The 22,067-nt window shown below is 39.2% G+C and overlaps 1 protein-coding gene across 4 annotated transcripts; it reads right to left on the minus strand.

Moving 5' to 3' along the window:
• Positions 1 to 949: 949 nt before the first annotated feature.
• LOC140886554 (protein STRUBBELIG-RECEPTOR FAMILY 3) lies at positions 950 to 20,878 on the minus strand. 4 transcript variants are annotated; one of them, XM_073293188.1, is made up of 17 exons: positions 20,763 to 20,878; positions 20,130 to 20,322; positions 19,289 to 19,424; positions 19,135 to 19,206; positions 18,800 to 18,865; positions 18,575 to 18,646; positions 18,423 to 18,494; positions 18,271 to 18,342; positions 18,131 to 18,196; positions 17,983 to 18,048; positions 12,045 to 12,475; positions 11,339 to 11,745; positions 3,174 to 3,445; positions 2,712 to 2,850; positions 1,900 to 2,036; positions 1,660 to 1,816; positions 950 to 1,454 (listed from the first exon to the last, which is right to left on the minus strand). In XM_073293188.1, exons 2-17 carry the CDS (start codon positions 20,236 to 20,238, stop codon positions 1,356 to 1,358), a joined length of 2,373 nt encoding a protein of 790 aa, XP_073149289.1. In that variant the 5' UTR covers positions 20,239 to 20,322; positions 20,763 to 20,878; the 3' UTR covers positions 950 to 1,355. The 4 variants fall into 4 exon arrangements, with proteins under 4 accessions (XP_073149289.1, XP_073149290.1, XP_073149291.1 ...); XM_073293189.1 differs by lacking the exon at positions 20,763 to 20,878 and adding an exon at positions 20,577 to 20,736; XM_073293190.1 differs by lacking the exon at positions 20,763 to 20,878 and adding an exon at positions 20,530 to 20,733.
• Positions 20,879 to 22,067: the final 1,189 nt, after the last annotated feature.

Here is a 22,067-nt window from a genome sequence, read left to right on the forward strand (position 1 = left end):
AAGATTGTTGATCGAATAGTGTTATTGTCTCACGTGTTTTGGCTTCAAGTTTTTCTCCTTACTTCGTTTTCGTTATTCTATTTCTTATAGAATGTTTTAGGAGAACTTTTACTCTTTATTTTCTCAATTGTTTTGAGAAATTGATTTTTACAATAATCACTAGTTTTAGGTTTTTTAAAACTCTTTGAATTATTTTCTAGTGAAGTTTTGCCCTGAGACATATTTATCTGAGTTTATTTACTTGGTTGCTTGTTTATTTTATTTACGCTTTAATTATATTCCGCTGCAAATTACTCAAGGTGTTATTGTAGGTGTTGTCAACACCTCAAACTGTTTATGTGCAACCCCTATTCCCTTACAAAATTAATCTAAGGAATACATTTATTAATGAGCTATCAGAATTCAGACATTAAATATGAACAAATATACTAGCAATTGACATTCTAGCCCTTCATTCTCGAAAATTATTTGTTCTGCCGGGAAAACCAATTATATCCCCTAATGTTTTTTTGTCGACTAGAGCATATTCAGCAGTGTAAAGACACGAAAAATGAAATGGGCGAGAAAGCTCACTTTCTGTGTGAACATCCTAGCTCATTGTACACGCCCTTACAAAAATTGATTCAAACTCAATAAGATATACTTGTACCTAACGCTAATTTATTTATTTTTTCCAGAGATGAGACCTAGGAATCGTTTGGTTTGAGCTAACATTTTTTGAGGTTGAGCTTAAAAATTGTTGGTAATGAGCCAATTCACAAGCTCAACTTTGATTATTTTTAATATTAAATATCAGATACATCCTGTAGTCCTAAGTTAAGCGACCCAATAGAATCCATCCAATGTGTTGAAAGGATTGCACAAAATTTATACATCTAAAAAATTATAGTATTGTTCACTTTTACTATCTTTTGAATAATAGAAACAACTTGCACATTTTCGCTGAATATGTTCCTTATAACTTGTCATTTTATTAGGCATAAGAAACAATAAAATGTCCCTTGCATTTAGGTCTTGCAAAAATGCAGTAAGCCTCAGGGCACCACAAAGTCCTCAAACGAATGGACAATATACATTTTGAAAAAATTGCACTCCTATGAATGATAATAATCATGAAATAGTTGTTTTTATCCCACATTAAAATAACATGAATTAATTAACGGACAACCATCATGGATAGCCATTTCATTGATCGTAGCACGAAGATCTTCTTGAGAAAGCAGGCACCGCGAGAACTTCTAGTGTATGGAGGCACAATAGTCCCACAGCTTGTTTTTCCCCTCGCGGTCTATGCCTTGATTGGCCGCTAATTCATGTCAAAAGTAACCAACCAATGTTGTGTCGTGTAATCCAAGCTAATCTCCGTCTGACGAGCTACTAGGAGATTCCTTCCTTATCATTCGTATAAGGTCCTGCACCACTCCAGACATTGGTGGCCTGAATTCAGGTTCCGTCTGCATGTGGAATCTCAATCATGTAAGCAAATAATCGAGGAAATTCTGGTAAAGGTTCTCTATTTGGGAAGAAGCATGAATCACTAAAAGAGAAGTAAAAAAGATTTGGTTTACTTACTCTCAATAACTTTTTTGCCACGATGAGAACATTTATTTATAACGTGAACTATAAAACCAAATGAAAGGGAACATCAAATCCGCTCACCAGGACACAACGGGAGATAATGTCAGCAAAGTGTGATAAAGATTTCACCGGATAATTTCCATTCAGAGCAGGATCAACCATCCTCGACAAGGCATTAATGTCATGAAGCTGAGGAATTGCCCATCTTACCAAAAATTGCTCTCCTCGAGTCCTTGCCCTACGTAAGATTTGAAGAAGATAAGGTAACAAGTATACAAGGACATACCACAAACTTAGCAAGTTCATAGAACAAAGTATTACCGATCGTGAGACTTTCTGCCCGTTAACAGTTCCAACATGACAACTCCAAAACTATAAATATCACTCTTTGAAGTGTATATTCCAGACTCAAATTCGGGGGCACCATATCCATAGGTTGTGAGAAGCTGGCCTGACAACTACAAGTAAGTGGAATTGCCATTAGCATACGTTTTTCAGTGGCAAATCTCCATAAATTCTATCAGTTGAAAAATGAATTTTAATGCTTTCACGCATTGTTTAAGATTGTAAAGGATGGCTTTTTGGTAAATTTAACTGTTTCACGAAATAAACCAAGCATGGTTTCCAATCTTGATTATGATATTGAAAGGTACTTGAAATGAAGCATTATAATTACATGATATTTGCAGAGATTCATGTGTTGGTTCTTAAAGTCCGCAGATAAATTAAATTTCATTCTTCAACTTGTAATTCTAAGTACCATTGTTCACAGCAACTGGTCCTTAGACGGGTCCTTAACTGTTTGGTTGAAATGTTTTTCCACCTTCAAAATGCAGACAGAGCAAAGATTTCTGCTTTGCATCGAACTTTTACTGGATTATGCACAGTAGTGTGCATGCAGTGGTTCATTTTATTAGGAATAGGCCAGAAACCCAGAAAGTAGCACAGAGGATTGAATATGAAATATCAACAGGTGATTCAGAAACATGTTTTAAGCATATTCACCAGAGTCACTACTCACTAACTAATGCAGTTCAAGTTTTTCCTATTGTCATATAATATCCCCTAAATTATCAGCATCAAGGCATTGAATATATATGTTTGATTGGGATACTGAATTAACATTAAATTACCTGACTTACAGCTCCAGAGGATATCAATGGAGCCAAACCACAATCAGAAACACGGACAGAGAGTTCATCATCGAGTAGAACATTAGCAGACTTGAAATTCCTGTGAATTACAGGCGGCTCACAGACCTCATGAAGATACCTTCACGAAATAGTTCAGGCAGAATTAGAAACGTGATAATTGACAAACAGCAGAGCCCATATATGTTACATATCCTTAGGAAACCTAAACTTTAAAATCTAGACAAACATGTGAGGAAATTCAAAAACTTAAATACGTATGAATTCTGCCAAAGGAAAAGAAAGAAACCATGAGAGAGAGAGAGACGGAGATATTTTAGAATATAGTCAATGGAAAGAAACAAATCTTCAAGCAATCAGACACAGGTTGATTATGTTTAATTACATCTTTAAAATTTTAAAACAATAAATGGTAATATTCTGTATTGGGTTAATTTGACTTACTCTAATGCTCTTGCAGCTCCAAGTGCCATCCTGATACGAGTGTTCCATGAAAGTTTTTTCTTAAATTCATCGTCAGAGTGCAGAGCATCCTGAAGTGTTCCGCAAGTACAATATTCATAGATGAGCAGCCTTTGTCCATGCTCAGAGCAAAAACCCATGAGCTCAACAACATTAGCATGTCGAATTTTATCGAGATTATTAACCAACTCAATGAACTGATCATCCTTCTGTTGGTTGGTAACTCTTTTGTCCAATTTCTTGATTGCAAGCAACTAAAGAAGAATAAGAGAGAATTGAATATCAAATAGTTTCTTTCGAGTAGTAAGAGTTAAAATTTATTCCAAATGGTAGAGGTACACAGGTAAAATTTGCAGGAATGAAAATATATTTGTTGTTACCATTCATGTATACCATAAGAAAAAGAAATAATCTGAGAGAGAGAAGTAAACTGAGAATATTTTGGGTGGATGGTCAGATCGAATTCCTATTAGCAAAACTCGAAAGAATGATTATTCAAGCATCAATGTTTATTGGGAAGTATAAAAACTGAGAGCTGAGGTCCTAAGTTGCCTGATGTTTACAGCTTATGTTCCAACTGCTAACAGGCTTATGCTTTCTTGACTGCTTTATGTTGCATTAATAATTTTCCATTTCCATTTTCCTCTAGTGCATATGGGATGGATAGCAAGTTGAAAGGAGAGACAAGGCAAAATGAGGAATTGAAGATGAGATTAATGAAAGAAAGTTAAAGTCTGATAAATTTATCAACTACAAATGATAAAAGGGATAAGATCATGCATTGTTCACCATATATATGATAGTTTTATCATAACATTGGTTATCCCCAATTTTTCAAGACTTAATAGAGAATGTGACCATTGTCGATAACTAAAGGACTCTTCCTTGATGAACATCTCGATGAAAAGGTGCAAATAGACTTGCCTCCTACGTTTCTAGTTAAGATGAACATAATATCATATGTAAACAGAAAAATCCCCGTGAGGTATTCTCAAAATTCACGCTTTTCTTCTCAACGTATCAGGGACAACTGAAAGGCATGGAGAGGCGCATGCCTTCCTCGTGAGAGGAAATATAAGGCCACACTCTAGTCTGAGAAGTTGGTTGGTACAATTTGACATGAGAACGTGGTGAATCATGAATGGAGATATGGAGGTTGTTTGAAAGGAAGGAAGTAAGATAGTAAGTTATGGGTGCTGGGAACTAGCAAATGAGATGGAGTTTGTTTTGAGCACAATTAAGGTGTTACACGTGCTAAGCATAGCTGTGTGATATTCTCTCTCTAAAAATAAAATCTCTCTCAACGATGGCGATCTAGATTCTCACTCAAACACGACGGAGTCTTCCCGGGAGGTTCTCGGCGACGGGTCTTCCGGCTGTCTAGGGTTCCGGCGACTTCATCGGGAGAGATCTTCTCCGACGAAGTAGGGTTTTCTAAGTGCGTCTCAGATCTGAAGGCCTGCGTTCTTCTCTTTCTTTTTCTCCCTTCTCTCGAGCGAGGATGGACCCTTGGCTCCGGCAAGCTGGGACGGGTTCGAGAATGGCTTTGAGAGTAGGGTTCCAGATAGGTAGAGGGGTTTACTATGAGCGGCCGATTTCTAAGGTGGTGGAAGAGGTTAGAATAGCTCAGAAATTGTTTCTTACGCGAATGGGGTTGAGGGGAGCTTCGATTTGTTTGACAGAGAGAACTAGGAAGGCCAGTTATCTTCTGGAGCTGGACTTCAACAAAGCTCGATGGTTATGGGCTACGATTTGGGACCACATCAAGAGTCCTAAAGCGTTCCCAGCATTCAAAAAATGGAGAGTCAAAGAGGAAGCTTTCTGTATTCATCGAATTAGCAATAACAGAGGCAGCTCGTTGGAGGTGAGCAGAATTTCTCAGAATGGGATTAAGCAGCGCATAATTATTCCTAGCGGGCGCGAGTATTGGGGGTGGAAACGTCTGGCAACCCAACTTCATTTCTTCATCAACCACGGAAGAGTTCAGGGACCTGATTCTCGGGTTGACAGAGGCAAAACAAGGGAGCCTCAGAAGACTCAGCAGCTCCAGCAGCAAAGAATCAAGGTTCCTCAAAACGAGATGAAGGGATCATTAGATGCGAAGGAGAGTATTAAGCAGTGCATAGTCAAAGAGTGGACGAAAGCTATTATTATTACTAAGGTGAGGGTTAACACTTCATGGGACTTGGTAAGATCAACACTTGGGAAGGCAGTGAAGAGGAGGATCGAGTTATTTCCTTTCCAAGCTAACAAAGCAGCATGGTGGCCTAACAACGCAGAAGACGCTTCATCCTTCTTAAAGCTCAAGAAATGCTACCTAGAGAATAGAGTTACTTTGTCATTCGAAGAGTGGAGACCCCTGATCAATAGGGAACAGGAAGTTTTCGCGTGCTGCAACAGTTGGGTAAGCATTTTAGGGCTCCCTTGGGACTTATGGTCCAATGATTTGTTCAAAACAGTGGGCGAACAATGTGGGGGATTGTTGGATATCAGCTTAGACACTATTCTACTCAAAGATTTGTCGGCAGCTAAAATAAAGGTGGTAGGTCCTGAGGGTGGCTTCATTAATAGTTTTATGCAAATCCAAACGAATCAAGGACCTTTGGTGGTTCGCATTGAGGTGAATTCTGTTAATCTAGATGCTTACGAAATTTATGAAAAACGCTCGTACGCCCAAGTGGTGGTCGATGGTGCGAAGGTGCCAGTTGGTTGGGGGGTGGGGGGGGGGGGGGTGGATTGGGAACTCGAATAACAACACGGTAGGTAAGACTGATTTTGCCGCGAAGCCTTCGCTCAATAACAGAGGTCAGTTCAAACCAAAGACTACACAAATGGAGCACAGTCCTGTTTTGAGAGAGCAGGGAGTGGAACCTTCGTCCATAGGTGATCGCATCAAATTTCTCAACAAGATTAGCCCTAAAGGGAAGGAGGATTTTAGAAAGGGTAATATCCAGTCTAGTTCGGGGTTAGCAGCGGCGACAGATGGGATTAATTCGTTGGATGAAGTGGCAGCCTCCAAGCATCAGTCTCTACCATTTTTCAAGAAGGTGTACTCTAGGAGGAAACCAATTGTGGCTGTTCAACAAAACTCTGGATTTGCGGAGAGGGATAGCTTAGTGTGCCCTACGGATCTAGATGTCATTTTGTCTAGTATCAAGGATTCCGAGTGGATTAAGGAAAATTCGGTCTTAGAATTCAGCGGAGACAACTTGTCAGAGGTCTCAGACTCGTTTGCTTCAGACAGTGATCAAGATGGGGGATCTTGCAACAATTCACAGATTCAAGATGGATTGGAGGACATCAGGGACATCTTTGGATCTCCAGCAGGTAAGCTTTCTTTCCAATTACTGGCTCATGTTAATGACCCTGATCCTGAGGGGGTTTCGACAAGCCTTCCTTTCAACCTTGGCCTTCCTTCTCTTTCGGGCAATCCATTTCATTCTGCAGGGGGGGTGAGGAGTCAGTGGGGGAGGGGTTAATCTCGCTGTTGGATAAAAAAACGGATGATCAGATTGGAGATGTTCTGAGAAACCGGAAATCATTTAATTCTCAAGGAATTGAGGAGGACAGTGCTTTTCTGGCGCAGAAATTAGTGAGCAACGATTGCCTCGCTAGATTGGAGATTAGTCGGGTAAACTTTAATAAGTCAGAATCAGAGGGCATTCTTCACAGGAGTACACTTTACCTAAGAGATCCTACCGCTGATAAAGCATCGGTGGGAAACCAGCAGTTCTCGGGCCGTGGTGTAGTTTAATGAAGATTTTCTCTTGGAATATTAGAGAGGGAGGCTCCAGCAGGAGGAGGAGCTTGATTCGTACGATCCTAAGGAGGGAAAAGCCGGACGTAGTGGTCTTCCAAGAAACCAAGCAAATGAGGGTTGATAGGAGGTTTATATCGAGTTTGTGGAAGTCAAGATTTATTGAGTGGCTGGAGTTGCCAGCTCTAGGCAGTAGAGGGGGAATTTTGGTGGCATGGGATTCAAGGACGGTATCAGTAAAGGACAACTTAATCGGAGAATTCACAGTTTCGGTTAAAATAGAAAAGGGCAGTAATTCTGATTGGTGGTTTTCGGCGGTTTACGGCCCATGCAAGCCGAAGGATCGGCAAGATTTTTGGGACGAATTGGCAGGGCTGGAGGCGTTGTGTAACCCTAACTGGTGTGTAGGCGGAGATTTTAATGTGGTGAGATCTCTGAGTGAGAAGATGAACAGCACTACCATGACCAGCAGCATGAGAAACTTTGATTCTTTGATCAAAGAGTTAGAGTTGTGTGATCCACCGCTTTTGAATGGCAAATTCACCTGGTCCAACATGCGACTTTCCCCTATTTGCTGCAGACTTGATAGATTTTTGTTCTCAGGGGGTTGGAAAGAGATGTTCAAGTTCAGTAGACAACTGATCTCGCCGAGAATCACTTCGGATCATAATCCAGTAATTCTGGACACCACAAAGGGGGAGTGGGGTCCAACTCCTTTTAGGTTTGAAAATATGTGGTTAAAGCATAAGAATTTTAGAGAAGAGTTCGCTATTTGGTGGTCGAGTAAAAGTTTGCAAGGGTGGGAGGGGTATAAGTTCATGAGAAAACTGAAGGATATCAAATCGGACATTAAGAAATGGAATTCACAAAAGTTTGGGAACTTAGATGCGAGAAGAAAGGATTTGGAGAGCAAGATCAGTGAGCTGGACGCTAAGGAAGGTGAGGGACTTTGGGTAGACAGTATGGTGTTAGAGAGAAGAGTTCTTAGGAGTGCAATAGAGGAGATAGAATGCAGGAATGCTCAAAAGGAATTTCAGAAAGCAAAAGTTAAGTGGTTGAAGGAAGGGGATTGCAACACGAGATTTTTTCATTCTTTACTCAGCCAGAGGAGGAGTAGATCGAGGATTGAGAAACTGGAATTGGAAGATGGAACCTTCTGCACGGACAGTGAATTTATTAAGGCGCATTTGATAGATTTCTATCGCAATCTTTTCAGTACAACAGGTAATGGGGGGGGGGAGGGGGGGGGGGGTGTTTCGGCATAGAGGGAGTGGAATGGAGCCAAATTGATCACGATGAAATGTTACAGCTTGAGCTTCCGTTTTCAGAAATAGAAATAAAAAAAGCAGTCTTCGAGTGTGATGGATCGAAATCTCCGGGCCCCGATGGTTTCACAATGGCAGTTTATCAGGATTGTTGGCATGTAATCAAGGGGGATTTGCTTAAGGTCTTTGAGGAATTTTACGAAAAAGGAATAATTAACGGAGTGACAAACGAAACTTACATTTGTTTGATTCCAAAAAAGAAAGATTCAGACCGGATCAAGGATTTTCGACCTATTAGTTTGGTAACCAGTTTGTATAAGATCATCGCCAAGGTGCTAGCTTCGCGTCTGAAAAAGGTAATGGATACTACGATTGCAGATTCACAAAGAGCTTTCATCAAAGGGAGACAGATACTCGACTGCTGTCTCATTGCTAACGAGATGGTAGAAGAGTTCAGATTGAAGAAAAAGAAAGGATGGGCTTTTAAAGCAGATTTCGAAAAAGCATACGATCATGTGGATTTCAGATTTCTGGATTTTGTACTCATGAAGAAGGGATTCGGTGAGAGGTGGAGAAGATGGATCAAAGGCTGCCTAGACAACGTCAACTATTCGATTCCTATCAATGGCAGGCCTTGTGGCAAAATTAGAGGAGAAAAAGGTTTAAGGCAGGGAGATTCTCTATCTCCCTTTCTTTTTAACTTGGTAGCTGATGTTCTGGCTAGGCAGATGGACAAGGCTAAGGCCATGAACTTTATTCAAGGCTGGGATATAGGGAGGGGAGGAGTCGAGGTTTCTCACATTCAATTCACAGATGATTCTTTATTTTTTGTGAAGGACGAAGGACATCTAAGATTTTTGAAGGACATTGTGGTTTCTTTTTGCGAAATGTTGGGTTTGAAGATCAATTTAGAAAAGAGTGCATTGTTGAGCATTAATTGTGAGGCCGCAGCGGAAGTAGAGTTGGCTAGAGAGTTTGGTTGCGGGCTGGAGTCTTGGCCCATTACTTACCTGGGGGTACCTTTAGGAGGAAATCCTCTCAAGGTACCCTTTTGGGAGCCGGTATTGTTCAAAATGTCAAAAAAGTTAGCGAGTTGGAAAAAATCTTTTCTATCGAGAGGAGGTAGACTAACCTTGATTGAGGCGGTGATGAACGCCATTCCGTTGTATCAGTTATCGCTATTCAGAATCCCTAGGGGGGTGGCGGAGTCCATGGAAAAGTTAATGAGGAATTTTTTGCGGGATGGGCCGGACGGGGACAAACACTGCCATTTGGTATCTTGGGAAAAGATTAGCTTGCCGAAGAGAAGGGGAGGACTGGGAATCGGCAATATCCGTTCAAGGAATAAGGCTTTGTTGGGTAAATGGTGGGGGCGTTTCTCGGAGGAGGGTAATTCATTGTGGAAGAGGATTGTGGCCAGCAAATACGGCATGCAAGAAAATGGATGGGACGCGGGACTGGCAAAACATAACACTTTTCGGAATCCCTGGAAGTTCATCTTTAGGATTTATCCGGATTTTATTCAATCAGTGAGGTTAGAGGTTAAGGGGGAGATAGAATTAGGTTCTGGGAGGATTGTTGGGTAGGACAATTCTCATTTCAGATTCTGTTTCCTTCTCTTTTTCAGCTATCAAGAGCCCATAATAAATCCATTTCGCATTTTCTTTCTAGCGAGTCCTTCTCTTCGTTAAATTCTCTTTCTTGGGATTTGCATCTCCCTCGTAACCTTAGGGACGAGGAGCTGGGTGAGTTATCTAGTTTGTTGGAAGTTTTGGGCAGGGTTAGCTTAGTGGAGGGAGGGGAGGATGTTAGGAGGTGGAAGTGGGTTGATTCAGGAGTGTTTTCAGTTAAATCCTTCTTTGATTCTTTCTTCCCGGATGTTTTGTTTCCAAAATTCGATCTTTTCCACACAATCTGGAAGGTTCGGATTCCCTCTAAGGTAAAGGTATTCGCATGGACAGCTGCGTTGGGAAGATTGCCGACTTGTGATGTGATTCAAAGGAGGTTTCCGAACTGCTCTTTGAGCCCTAATTGGTGTGTACTGTGCAAAAAAGGGGAAGAGAGTCAAGATCATTTGTTGGTCCATTGTACTTACACAAGTTCCTTATGGTGGCTGCTGCTACAGGAATTGGGTCTGTCATGGGTGACACCAAGTACCACGAGAGAGCTGCTCGAAGCAGATTTGGGATGGTCACTGGGAACAAGGGGGAAAATTTTGTGGGGTGTTCTAGTGCATTGCGTTTGTTGGATGGTGTGGCTAGAAAGAAACAGAAGGATCTTTGAAGACGAAGAAAATTCGATTGAAGAAAGTTGGGACAAGATTAAGTTGAGCGGATCAACTTGGTTACATATTATAAAAGAATTTCAACCTTTTGCAATTTCAGATTTGTATAGGGATTGGAGCTTAGCATTGAGATAGACTAACTTTCAACCTCTTTTGAGGATTGTCCACACTTTGTATTTTAATCTTTTTAATTATTAATAATATTTGTGTTTCTGATAAAAAAAAAAAAGCATAGCTGTGTGATCATTTCTATTTAGCTGTAGACGAGTAGGTGGGACATTAATAGAGGGGGAAATTGTGGGACGGGGTCGAGCTCATTAGTAAATCAATACATTGTGTCCATAATTAGAGAGACTGTCTCCAAGATATATAGATTTTAGCATGGCTGTATTCTATGCACTATCATGTATTTTTTTTTGTAATATCTGATGACACAACGTTTTGACACCTAGAAATCCACCTATGTCAAGGATTTTATTTTATTTTATTTAAAAAAACGCCATAAAGGAGTGTAGGAGAGTAGCAAACATTCACAAGAGCACATTGTGCGCTACATTTGTTGAAGGCAGAAGGGATCAGGATATTGGACAGCGGCCCTATAAATCCAGTGTCTTGGGAGTAAATAAGGAATTAAACAGGTAAATAACCTCTTTTCTCGGTCATCACTTTGAATTTGCAGTCCAATTTATACACAATTCTTACTTCCTACATCATATCACCTAGTCAGTATGAAATCTAGATGTCTCCCAATATATATTCACATCACAGTAATAAAAATCTGATACTTGCAACAAAACTTTTATTAACTGGTTGAGACTTTAGAAATGGTTGAAAGTCTTACCTTTCCATCAGGTAGATCTGCCCTGTAAACATTTCCTAGCATGCCACCCCCGACAAGATTTTCTGGTGAAAAGCTATTTGTATACTGCTGAAGTGATGCTATTGAGTAAGATTTCACAGAAGTGGCAGGAAGACGTATAGGCTTTTCAGCTGTGGTTTCAACTGCTGCAATAGGGTTCACGATAACCTTCTGTGGTGGAAAAGGTTGGGGTGGAGGCGGCGGGGGAGGTGGAGGCGGCATCACATCTAAATCAAATCCACTCAAGTCTATTTCATGATAGTTCTTCCTAGGCACTCCGCTCATCTGTTTCATATTCACCTCCTCTTCATCACCGCGTGGTTTGGGAATTGAACCCAATGCTCTAGGTTGATTCTCTTCCTTTGGCCTCACAAGAACAAGAGGGGAACCTGTTCACAAAATAAAAAACCGTGTGACGCCAAAGGGCCCTTGGCATGGAAAAAATTTCCACGTCTCCGTCCAATAATTTAAAGAATTTCTACTTTCGTGTATAATAATTTACAAATACGAGCATTTAAAAAAAATTGCTTGCAAAACTAATCATTTTATTAGTTTCACAAAAGGTGACGAAAAATTCAATATTTAACTACTTGAAACATATTTAGGAACTGAAGTTTCAATAGCAGGCTCATGTAAGGAAGTGTCCTTTTGTACATGCAAATACATGAATATAAGAACTTCGCATTACCCTTTGCTTCATTGTTTCTTGGTTGGATAACTGAACCACCGCCTTGAGGATTTTCTCTAGCTCCATTGTATGGAGTTACTTCACGTTGTTTTGGGGTTCTATACATTTCCCTTCTTTCACGAAGGCATCTTGGCATAAAAAGTAGTGCTGCCAGTAGGAGTATTACGAATGACAACACAGATGCAACGGAGATCCATACAATTCTTTTTGTGCTCGGAGACTTTTTTGAATTTTCAGAATTTGATTCCTTTGTAGCGGATGGCCCATCAGCTTGTCTTCCAGGTCTTTGTCCAGAAGTTGGAGGCGATTTGCTGGAAGTTGGTGGCGTTTTATCAGAAGTTGGTCCAGGAAAAAATGGTGGTGCTGGTGGTCCTGTGGAAATTGGTGGAGCTAATGGCGCAATGTTAACATCGAATGGGTTCCCATCTTTTCTGCAGGTCAGAAAAGAAAATTAGGAAGCAGATACAAAAATACCATGTTCAGATATTCTGGTAGTTTCTGCTGGATAGTAGTGTGAACTTCTTGTTTTAAATGATGCAGAATTTAACCTCATGATTGTTCTAGGGCACAAAGTATTGCTGCGACTACAAAGCGCGAGTTATTGTTACTGTAGGTTCTAACAATATGCTTTCCCACAAGGAAGGGCAAAGACACGAAAATATCAACGTTCTCCAATACATTATCAACGTTTTCCAATGCATAGAAGGGTGGAACAAATACAAGAACTTCTACAACTTCATTTACAATTTCATTTTCCCTGTAAAAAATTTTATTGTTTGAGAACTGATCATAGGAGACCGTTTTGTTCTGCAATCCAAGGCGACAAACTAAAAATGCAATTTGCAAGTAAAAGTTTACGTAATCCTAAATTATAAATTTTGGATGTAAGACTTTACCCCTGTACTGGGATGTTAATCTTTTGATAGATTACGAAATCTTGTCACATTCAGTCCTCATGCAATAAGATAAATGAAAACGAAGATGCACACATGTCGCATAAGACAGGCATATATTCAACTGTCAGATTCTGTAGATAATATATGATTTGAATTAATTTTGTATTATTGTAGATAAATCCTGCAGATTATGTTATTTGTATGGTGAATATTCTATCCCAGATTTGTAGGGATCTCATTACTAGATTTAGAAGATTAGGCTCTTATTTATATGTTACATTGTAATCAGTTGGAGAATACAAGAAATTATATTATTTTCTATGCTTTGTTTTGGTATCAAAGCCACTTTTCATCCATCTCCAGTAAAATGTCCGATAGTACCGTAACTAGTCCTAAATATGATGCTGCCACCGTCGAACATATTGCGGCAATAGGGAAGTTACAAAATCTTCATTCTGCTCATAGATTGAATGGAAAAAATTACTTGAAATGGTCCCAACTTGTCAAGACCTTTCTGAAAGGTCGAGGACGGCTGGATCATTTAACAGGTACTGGACCTTCGGAGGAGGGTCCCAAATATGCATCTTGGGATGAACAAGATTCCATGGTAATGTCATGGCTATGGAATTCGATGCTGCCTGAGATTAGTGATACATGCATGTTCCTTGGATCAGCCAAAGAAATTTGGGAGGCCATGCGACAGACTTATTCCAGGGCTAATGATGCAGCCCAGATTTATGAAGTTAAGTCAAAGATCGCAACAACAAAGCAAGGAAATCAGACCACAACAGAGTACGCTAATCTCTTACAAGGACTATGGCAAGAGCTGGATCAATACCAGTGCATTAAGATGACTTGTGCATAAGATGCTACAGTCTTAAAGCAGTTTATTGAAAGGGAACGAACCTATGAATTTTTGGTTGGCCTCAACATGGAGTTCGATGCAGTCAGAGTACAAATTTTAGGGAAGGCCGATCTGCCTTCCTTAAATGAAACAATCTCGACCATTCGGGCAGAAGAGGGCCGCAGACGGGTGATGCTCGAGACCCGCGGAGAGGAAGGATCTGCACTTGTTGCTAAAACGGTTGGGATAAAGGAATACAAGTTCAACAATCAACACAAAAAATCAAGATTCAACAGTCGTGAATCTCTATATTGCACTTACTGCAAAAAGAATGGTCACACCAAAGATCAGTGTTGGAAGCTACATGGTAGGCCTGATCGAAACATTGATGAAGGAGGCAAGGCACATATGGTAAGTGCACCATCAAACAATGAAGGAAGCACACAAAACCCTGATGCAAGATTAAGTGAGCAGGAGATTAAGGCGTTGAAAAATTTCTTAGGGTCACTTGAGAAACCCTCCTCGTCAGGTACTAGCTCCTTGGCTTTTTCAGGTATCGGTCCTACTTCTTGCTTTGTTAATGTCTCTGAAAAGATTTCTCCAAAGTTGTGGATAATCGATTCCGGAGCCACTGATCACATGACCTATAATTCCAAATCCTTCTCTACCTATACACCATGCTCTAGCCATAAGAAAATCACCTTAGCTGATGGATCTTTCACTACCATTGCTGGTCAAGGTGATATTTTAAAAATGTTCTCCATGTTCCAAAGTTGTTTGCAAACTTAATCTCCATTAAGAAACTAACCATGGATTCCAATTGTTGTGTAACCTTCTTCTCTTCCCACTGTGAGTTTCAGGAACTGAAAATGAAGAGGATGATTGGACGTGCTAATGAGAGGAATGGTCTTTTCTATCTGGAGAGTCAAAGTGGAGGAACTAGGGTGGAGAGATCCTTATCCGCATCATTCTTTTCTGAGTCTATTTTGTCAACTAAAAATAAAATTTGGCTTTTTCATCATCGTTTAGGTCATCCTTCCTTTAGGGTCCTTAAGTTAATGTTTCCTTTATGGTTTAAAGAAAATAAATTAGAGTCTTTTCATTGTAATGACTGTGAATTTGCAAATCACAAACGTGTTTCATTTCCAGCAAGCAATAAAAGAACTATTATTCCATTCTCTTTGATTCATAGCGATATATGGGGTCCCTCTAGTGTTCCCAATATTTCTGGTGCCAAGTGGTTTGTGTCTTTTATCGATGACTGCACTCGCGTGACGTGGATTTATCTTTTGAAAAATAAATCTGAAGTTAGCACTGTTTTTCCAAAATTCTATAACATGATTAAGACGCAATTTGATGTGAGAATTAAAAGATTTAGGTCTGACAATGCCAAAGATTACTTTAATATGTCCCTTTCTTCTTTCTTTCAAAAAGAAGGCATTTTGCATGAATCTTCTTGTGTCAATACACCACAACAAAACGGCGTGGCTGAACGAAAGAACGGCCACCTCCTAAATATCACAAGAGCATTACTATTCCACAAAAATGTTCCTAAGCAATATTGGGGAGAAGCTGTTCTTACCGCTGCACACCTTATTAATAGACTTCCCAGTAGTATTCTTGATTTTAAAACCCCAATAGAAATTCTCACAAAATTTTTTCCTCATTTTACCGCGTCTAATAATCTTGTTCCTAGAATTTTTGGAAGTGTTGTCTTCGTTCATATACATTCCCAAAATAGAGGAAAACTCGACCCTCGAGCTCTTCGATGTATATTTATCGGGTACTCCTCTACTCAAAAGGGATACAAGTGCTTTCATCCTTCCACTCGAAAAACTTTTGTTTCCGCTGATGTCACCTTTGTGGAAAATGAGTCTTATTTTCCCTCAAAATTTCCAGAAATTTACAAAACAAACAGAGATGGAGGGGATATAAGTCTTTCACTTGATCTTCCCTTTGACTCTAGCACACTGCCACTACTACACAGCCCACCATCTATACTTCCTGATCAAACTGCCAAATCAGCTCCACATAGTGATATGATCGCGGATAAGGAAAAAGAAACCCAAACACAGCCACTCAAAACCTATTCCAGGAAGAAATTTCCAGCCTCTACAGTAGCACCACCACCTCTGAACTTCGCACGAGTTCCTGCAATTTCCACGCTACCAGCTGAAAAAAACCAAGCCATAGTCGAGAGTGAACCAATTGTTGAACCTGAACTCTTAACAGATTCTAAGACCTTAGATGATGTTGACCAGGACACGAACTTGCCAATCGCATTAAGAAAAGGAATCAGAACCTGTACTAAACATCCCTTACACCAGTTTATGACCTACCAAAACCTGTCCCAAAGCCATAAAGCCTTATTGACCAATCTTCACAACACATCCATTCCGAGAAATCTATCAGAGGCATTAAGAGACAAGAAGTGGGAGGATGCCATGAAAATAGAAATGGAAGCTCTTGACAGAAACAAAACATGGGAACTGGTTAGATTGCCACACAAGGTTAAACCAGTTGGTTGTCAATGGGCATTCATTGTCAAATATAAATCAGATGGGACAGTTGAACGTTATAAGGCGAGGCTAGTTGCAAAAGGATACACCCAAACATATGGACTCAACTATTGGGAAACCTTTGCACCTGTTGCAAAGATGAACACAGTGCGGATCCTTTTGTCATTAGCAGCAAATTTTGGATGGAATCTGTTACAATTTGATGTTAAGAATGCATTTCTTCATGGTGACCTAGCCGAAGAAGTTTATATGGAGATCCCACCGGGTTTTGAATCTAAAAAATGGATGGTGTGTAGGCTGAAGAAGACACTTTATGGCCTTAAACAATCACCAAGAGCTTGGTTTGGAAGACTCACTAAAGCCATGATTACCTTGGGATACAGACAAAGCCAAGGGGATCATTCTTTGTTTGTGAAGCACTCGGTTTCAGGGGGAGTGACTATTATGCTGGTGTATGTTGATGATATGATAGTATCTGGGAATGATATAGAAGGAATACAGGAACTGAAGCAGCGCCTACTCAAAGAGTTTGATATCAAAGAACTTGGGAAGTTAAAATACTTTCTAGGAATTGAAGTGGCTAACTCACGGCATGGAATATTCATTTCCCAACAAAAATACGTGCTGGATTTGTTGAAGGACTCAGGAAAGCTGGGCTGCAAGCCGGTGGACACCCCTATTGAAGTCAATCACGGCTTATGTGATGCACCAAATGACCCAGTGGTAGATAGAGGCTCTTATCAGAGCCTAGAGTCTAGACCAGACATTTCGTATGCTGTAAGTGTAGTTAGCAGATATATGCAAAATCCAAAAGAAAAACACCTCAAGGCAGTCCACAGGATCTTGCAGTATCTTAAGGGCAGCCCAGGAAAAGACATATTATTCAAAAAAGGGGATGCTATTACTCTTGAAGCCTATACAGACGCCGACTATGCAGGCTCCTTGGATGATTGAAGGTCCACTTCCGGCTATTGCACATTCTTGGGAGGAAACCTAGTGACGTGGAGAAGTAAAAAGCAAAATGTGGTTGCAAGATCAAGCGCAGAATCAGAATTTCGAGCTATGGCTTTGGGAATATGTGAATTGCTATGGTTGAAGATCATTCTTGATGATTTGAGAATTAAGTGGAACTCACCCATGAAGTTATATTGTGACAATAAATCAGCCATTAGTATAGCTCACAATCCAGTGCAACATGACCGTACGAAACACGTTGAAGTCGATAGACACTTCATCAAAGAGAAATTGGAAAGTGGATTAATATGCACTCCATTCGTCTATTCCAAGGATCAGTTGGCAGATATATTCACAAAGGCACTATCTAGTAGTTTGCTAACAGATATTGTTAGCAAGCTTGGAATGGGCGATATTCATTCACCAGCTTGAGGGGGAGTGTCAGATTTTGTAGATAATATATGATTTGAATTAATTTTGTATTATGGTAGATAAATCCTGCAGATTATGTTATTTGTATGGTGAATATTCTATCCCAGATTTGTAGGGATCTCATTAATAGATTTAAAAGATTAGGCTCTTATTTATATGTTACATTGTAATCAGTTGGAGAATACAAGAAATTATATTATTTTCTACGCTTGGTTTACTAAAGGAAATCCTATCAGCTTCACTGTCAGCCAAAAAACATGCCGAAATAAAAGTTAAGAGTGCTTCAGACCTACCGAAAATTGGGAATGCTCGACAACTTTGCAGGTATTGGTCCAGAAAATAGATTATTTCGTATATCTCTGCAAATTGAAAGAGGAATTAAATGGGATTGTTATCGGAAATCACGAAGGATGACAGAATATTATATGACAGGAATTATACAAATCTTTAAGAGGAGGAGCTTGTAAGACATCAAGAGTTCCAGAGAGCTGATTATTCTGCAAATGACTGCCAAACATGAAATTAATAGCCATTATATATAAACAGAAAAAACGAGTTATCAGAAGGAGGCAGTCACTCACAGGGTAGTAAGAGCCGACAAAGTTCCCATTGACGGTGGCAACTCTCCGCTCAAATTGTTATTCGAAAAATCTCTGCGAAAGAAAATTTTGGTTATCCACTACATACAACATCATAATCTCATTGTCCCAATCATAAATGCTTTGGTACGCACAAATTGACCAACAGTGTTAGGCCTTCAAAAGCATCTGGAATTTCCCCGGTTAATTCATTGTTGTTAAGAGACCTGAAGGAAACCACTGTTAAGGAAGCCGACCAATATACGGGAGTTAACCAGAGCCCAACTTAGTGGTTATCAATACTAACATTGCAGATAGGTTGCTCAGAGATGATATCGAACTAGGTATACTTCCAGTCAGCTTGTTATCTGAAAGAAAACTGCCGAACGTAAAGAAAATCGATCACATTTCTCGCTTGGATAGGCACATAAAATAACTTGCATCAGACAAATATTAGTAATATAGTATATGAATCTGCCTCAATTTTTTTTCACAAGTACTTCAATTTAATCCAGAATGCGACAGAACATACAAGGTTACCAAAGTATTAGGTAAATTATTAGGAATGCTGCCCCCGATAAGGTTGTTGCTCAGTTCACTGCAATAAAACCAAGTAGCTGTCAGCCCCAAGAGAGGCAACAAAACATAGATTAGGTTCTATCTATAACACCATGCAAAATACTCAGGGAGGATTGAAACTGTTGGATCAAGTGAGACCAGCATGTGATTCATATGGAATCACATCAAGAAGCACCAATCCAATGGTTACTAATGCACAAAGAATATATCGCCCCATGTCGGAACAATTCCAGCATATATTTACGATCGGATGAAAAATGCAAATGTGATTGTTAGGGTGGCACTCACATATCTTGAATGGAGGAAAAATCTCCGAGATTGTCACCCAATTCTCCACCTAAATTCGCTCCAACAATTTTTCTACAAAACGAGATGTTATATTTAAGCACTTAAATTGTCTTTTACTACCATAAAAGGCGAATTAAAATAAATAGATCCTTACATTGAAATTATGAACGAGTTCGTACTATCACAGCCAACACCTTGCCAAGGTTGACTACATGGGTCTCCACCAGCACCAACCCATCCCGGAAGAGTGGGAGAACCCAATGAAACATATAAGCCATTGATAGCCGCAACTATTCGAAATAACATAAATCCAAAAGCAAAATTGTGGTGGTTAGGATCATCAACTAGATTAAGAATATAATTCAAACAAGAACGTGGGCATATAAAGCATCAAACAGATAGAGGAAAAAGCATTTGAATATTTTCTCATCCTGTAAAAAGGCTAGCCAAGAAGTCATAAAAAAAAATTAATAACAGCAGCATGAAGACAACAATACATATATATGGCATATAGAATAAAATTGAGATTTTGACCCCTAAATTGCCCCCATTATTTCATCTTTTGGTTCTGGCCTAGTTTCACATCTTGGCACAAACTGCTATATTTCACAAAAACAGTGATGAATGCAGTCTGATAACACCATTATCTGCCGATAGACTTATATTCCATATGATGCCAAGGTCTCGCGTTTGGGACGAAGTCTCAAAAAACAGCATTATCTCTATACTCAAAATATAGGTATAAATTCTTACATAACACCAAAGTAGGCTGATAAATTAAAATAATAGTCGTCGAATGATCCGAAAAATTTAAAGTAGTCTTTGGAATTGCTTTTAGGAGGCACTCTTCAGCCAATTCCAAACACTTCCTAAGTTAAATTAAAAAAATAATCTTTGCCAAAGTTGTTTATGCTGAGAATCAACATTTGAGCTTCACTAGGAAGAAAAAAAAAATCAGCAAAACACCAAATCGCCTCAGTTGTACATGGACTCACCATCTTTAGAATTGGTAACCCCAAAGCACATTCGCATAGCACAAACCAATGTAAGCCCAATGAAGATCTCCAACCCGAGGCAACTCACACCAGATTTGTACCCACCCATCGATCCAAATTACAGCACAGTTACCTCCAATCTACCTTCCGGAAAATCACTCCGCATAGCCAATACATGCCACGCCCATCCAATCTGCAGAAAGTAAATCGTAAAGAAACGAACAAAAAAAAAAAACACAGACGCAAGGATCTCTCCAAACCCCCATTCTGAAGCAAAAACCATGTAAGTAAACTGGCAGCTTCACAGAATTATTACAACAACCGGCCAATCAAAGTCAATCAAACCCAAAAAAGGCCAAACTTAACAGTTCCATAATAAATGAGGCAAACTGAAACTGACCCTCGAAAACAAAATTCAAAGCCAATCATCGGCAAATGCTGATATACCTATCTCATTGTTGGAAACCAGCATTAATGATCCATGAACTCCCAGGAAAATCACAAAAAATACCAAAAAAAAAAGAAAAGAAAAGATGGAACTACCCAAGTAGCATTAATTAAGTAAAACAAAAAAAACACAAGATTGATGAAATAAAGAAAGAAAGGAAAAAGGAAACGCAACAGCAACAACACCTTTAGATTTAGGTGGAAACGGGCGAAAAGCTTCAATAAAGTTGGGGGAGAGAGTGCAAAAGCTCTTTTCTTCGAGTTTATCTACGTCTCTCCTGAAAATTGAAAAAGCAATGGAAGATGGATGAGAGTGAGTGAAAAGTCAGACGTAGCTATCTGCTTTGTACAGCGGTTAAATTTCCAGATACCCACACGCCTCACCCAGCGCGTGACATCCACTGCCCCGCGAACAAGCTCGTTGACCCGATCGTAGACTCGAGTGGCGCGTGGGATGAAAGTTGCCTGTCTGTAAACGGTTTTTTTCTTTAACCATTTGCGTGATAGTTTGGTTTACCTACCAAAACAATTTTGTTCGCTTTCGGTTAATGTAAATACAACAAACGGACGAAGTTCCTTTTTTGTTATACTTATCGAAAATATTTACTTTATGTTGGTCAAATAATAATTTTAGATCTCCTCTCGTTTTTTAGACTTTGGTGACAGATTAAATACATGTTATCGATATTTAATAATTAATTTTATGTTTTCCTGATAATTAGAGTAATTATTTTTGTGGGAGAGACTGCAGATTTTTGTATTTTAACAATTATTGTCTGCACAGATGAGTGATGCAATATATTTTAGGCACTTGACCAAAAATGAAATAAATTTCGGTGGGGAAGGGATAGGATCATTAAATGATGAAGACGAAGGTTGAGGGATGTGAGGTAGGGGTTGGTTTGTGTAATTAAAATTCGGGAGATATGTTTCAAATTTCAATATCTTCAAAAAGTAATTATATTAAGAAAAAATTGTTTTTTTGGTCTTGTATCTTTGTCACTTTGCGATTTTGATCCTTTATATTTTCAGATTTCAGTTTTAGTCCGCTATCTTTATTTTTTTGGCAATTTTAGTTTTTTTTATGTGGCACTGATGTGACATCAATGCAATGCTGATGTGGAGCTGACGTGTAAGTGTAACGCGTAAGCATTTTCAAATAAAAAGGACTGAAATTGCCAAAAATCGAAATATACAGGATTAAAACTGAAATATAAAAACATAGAAGACCAAAATCACAAAGTGACAAACATAAATGACCAAAATTGCAATTTTCTCTTATATTAATGAGCCATGAGAATATATAGATATGTATAACCACGTTAAAATTAGACACTTGGATATAATATAAAAATATTATATTTATATTAACATCTCATCAGCCGTAAAACCAAGAAGGAATGACAATAAAACATAAAAACACATAAATATATACAATTTTTTTAAAAAAAATCTTGTTTGATTTAAGTTAATCTTTGTCACAGCTAGAAT

This window comes from Henckelia pumila, chromosome 3 (assembly GCF_033568475.1).
Source record: "Henckelia pumila isolate YLH828 chromosome 3, ASM3356847v2, whole genome shotgun sequence".
Classification (NCBI taxonomy): Eukaryota; Viridiplantae; Streptophyta; class Magnoliopsida; order Lamiales; family Gesneriaceae; genus Henckelia; species Henckelia pumila.

Excerpts from the sequence above, each read along its gene's own strand:
- LOC140886554 (XM_073293188.1), bottom strand. The coding sequence starts at position 20,238 with ATGGGTGGGTACAAATCTGGTGTGAGTTGCCTCGGGTTGGAGATCTTC. Across the intron at positions 18,197-18,270 it reads TTGTCGGCTCTTACTACCCT|TCATTTGCAGAATAATCAGC; the intron begins GTGAGTGACTGC and ends CATGTTTGGCAG. Across the intron at positions 2,037-2,711 it reads CCTCTGGAGCTGTAAGTCAG|TTGTCAGGCCAGCTTCTCAC; the intron begins GTAATTTAATGT and ends ACTTACTTGTAG.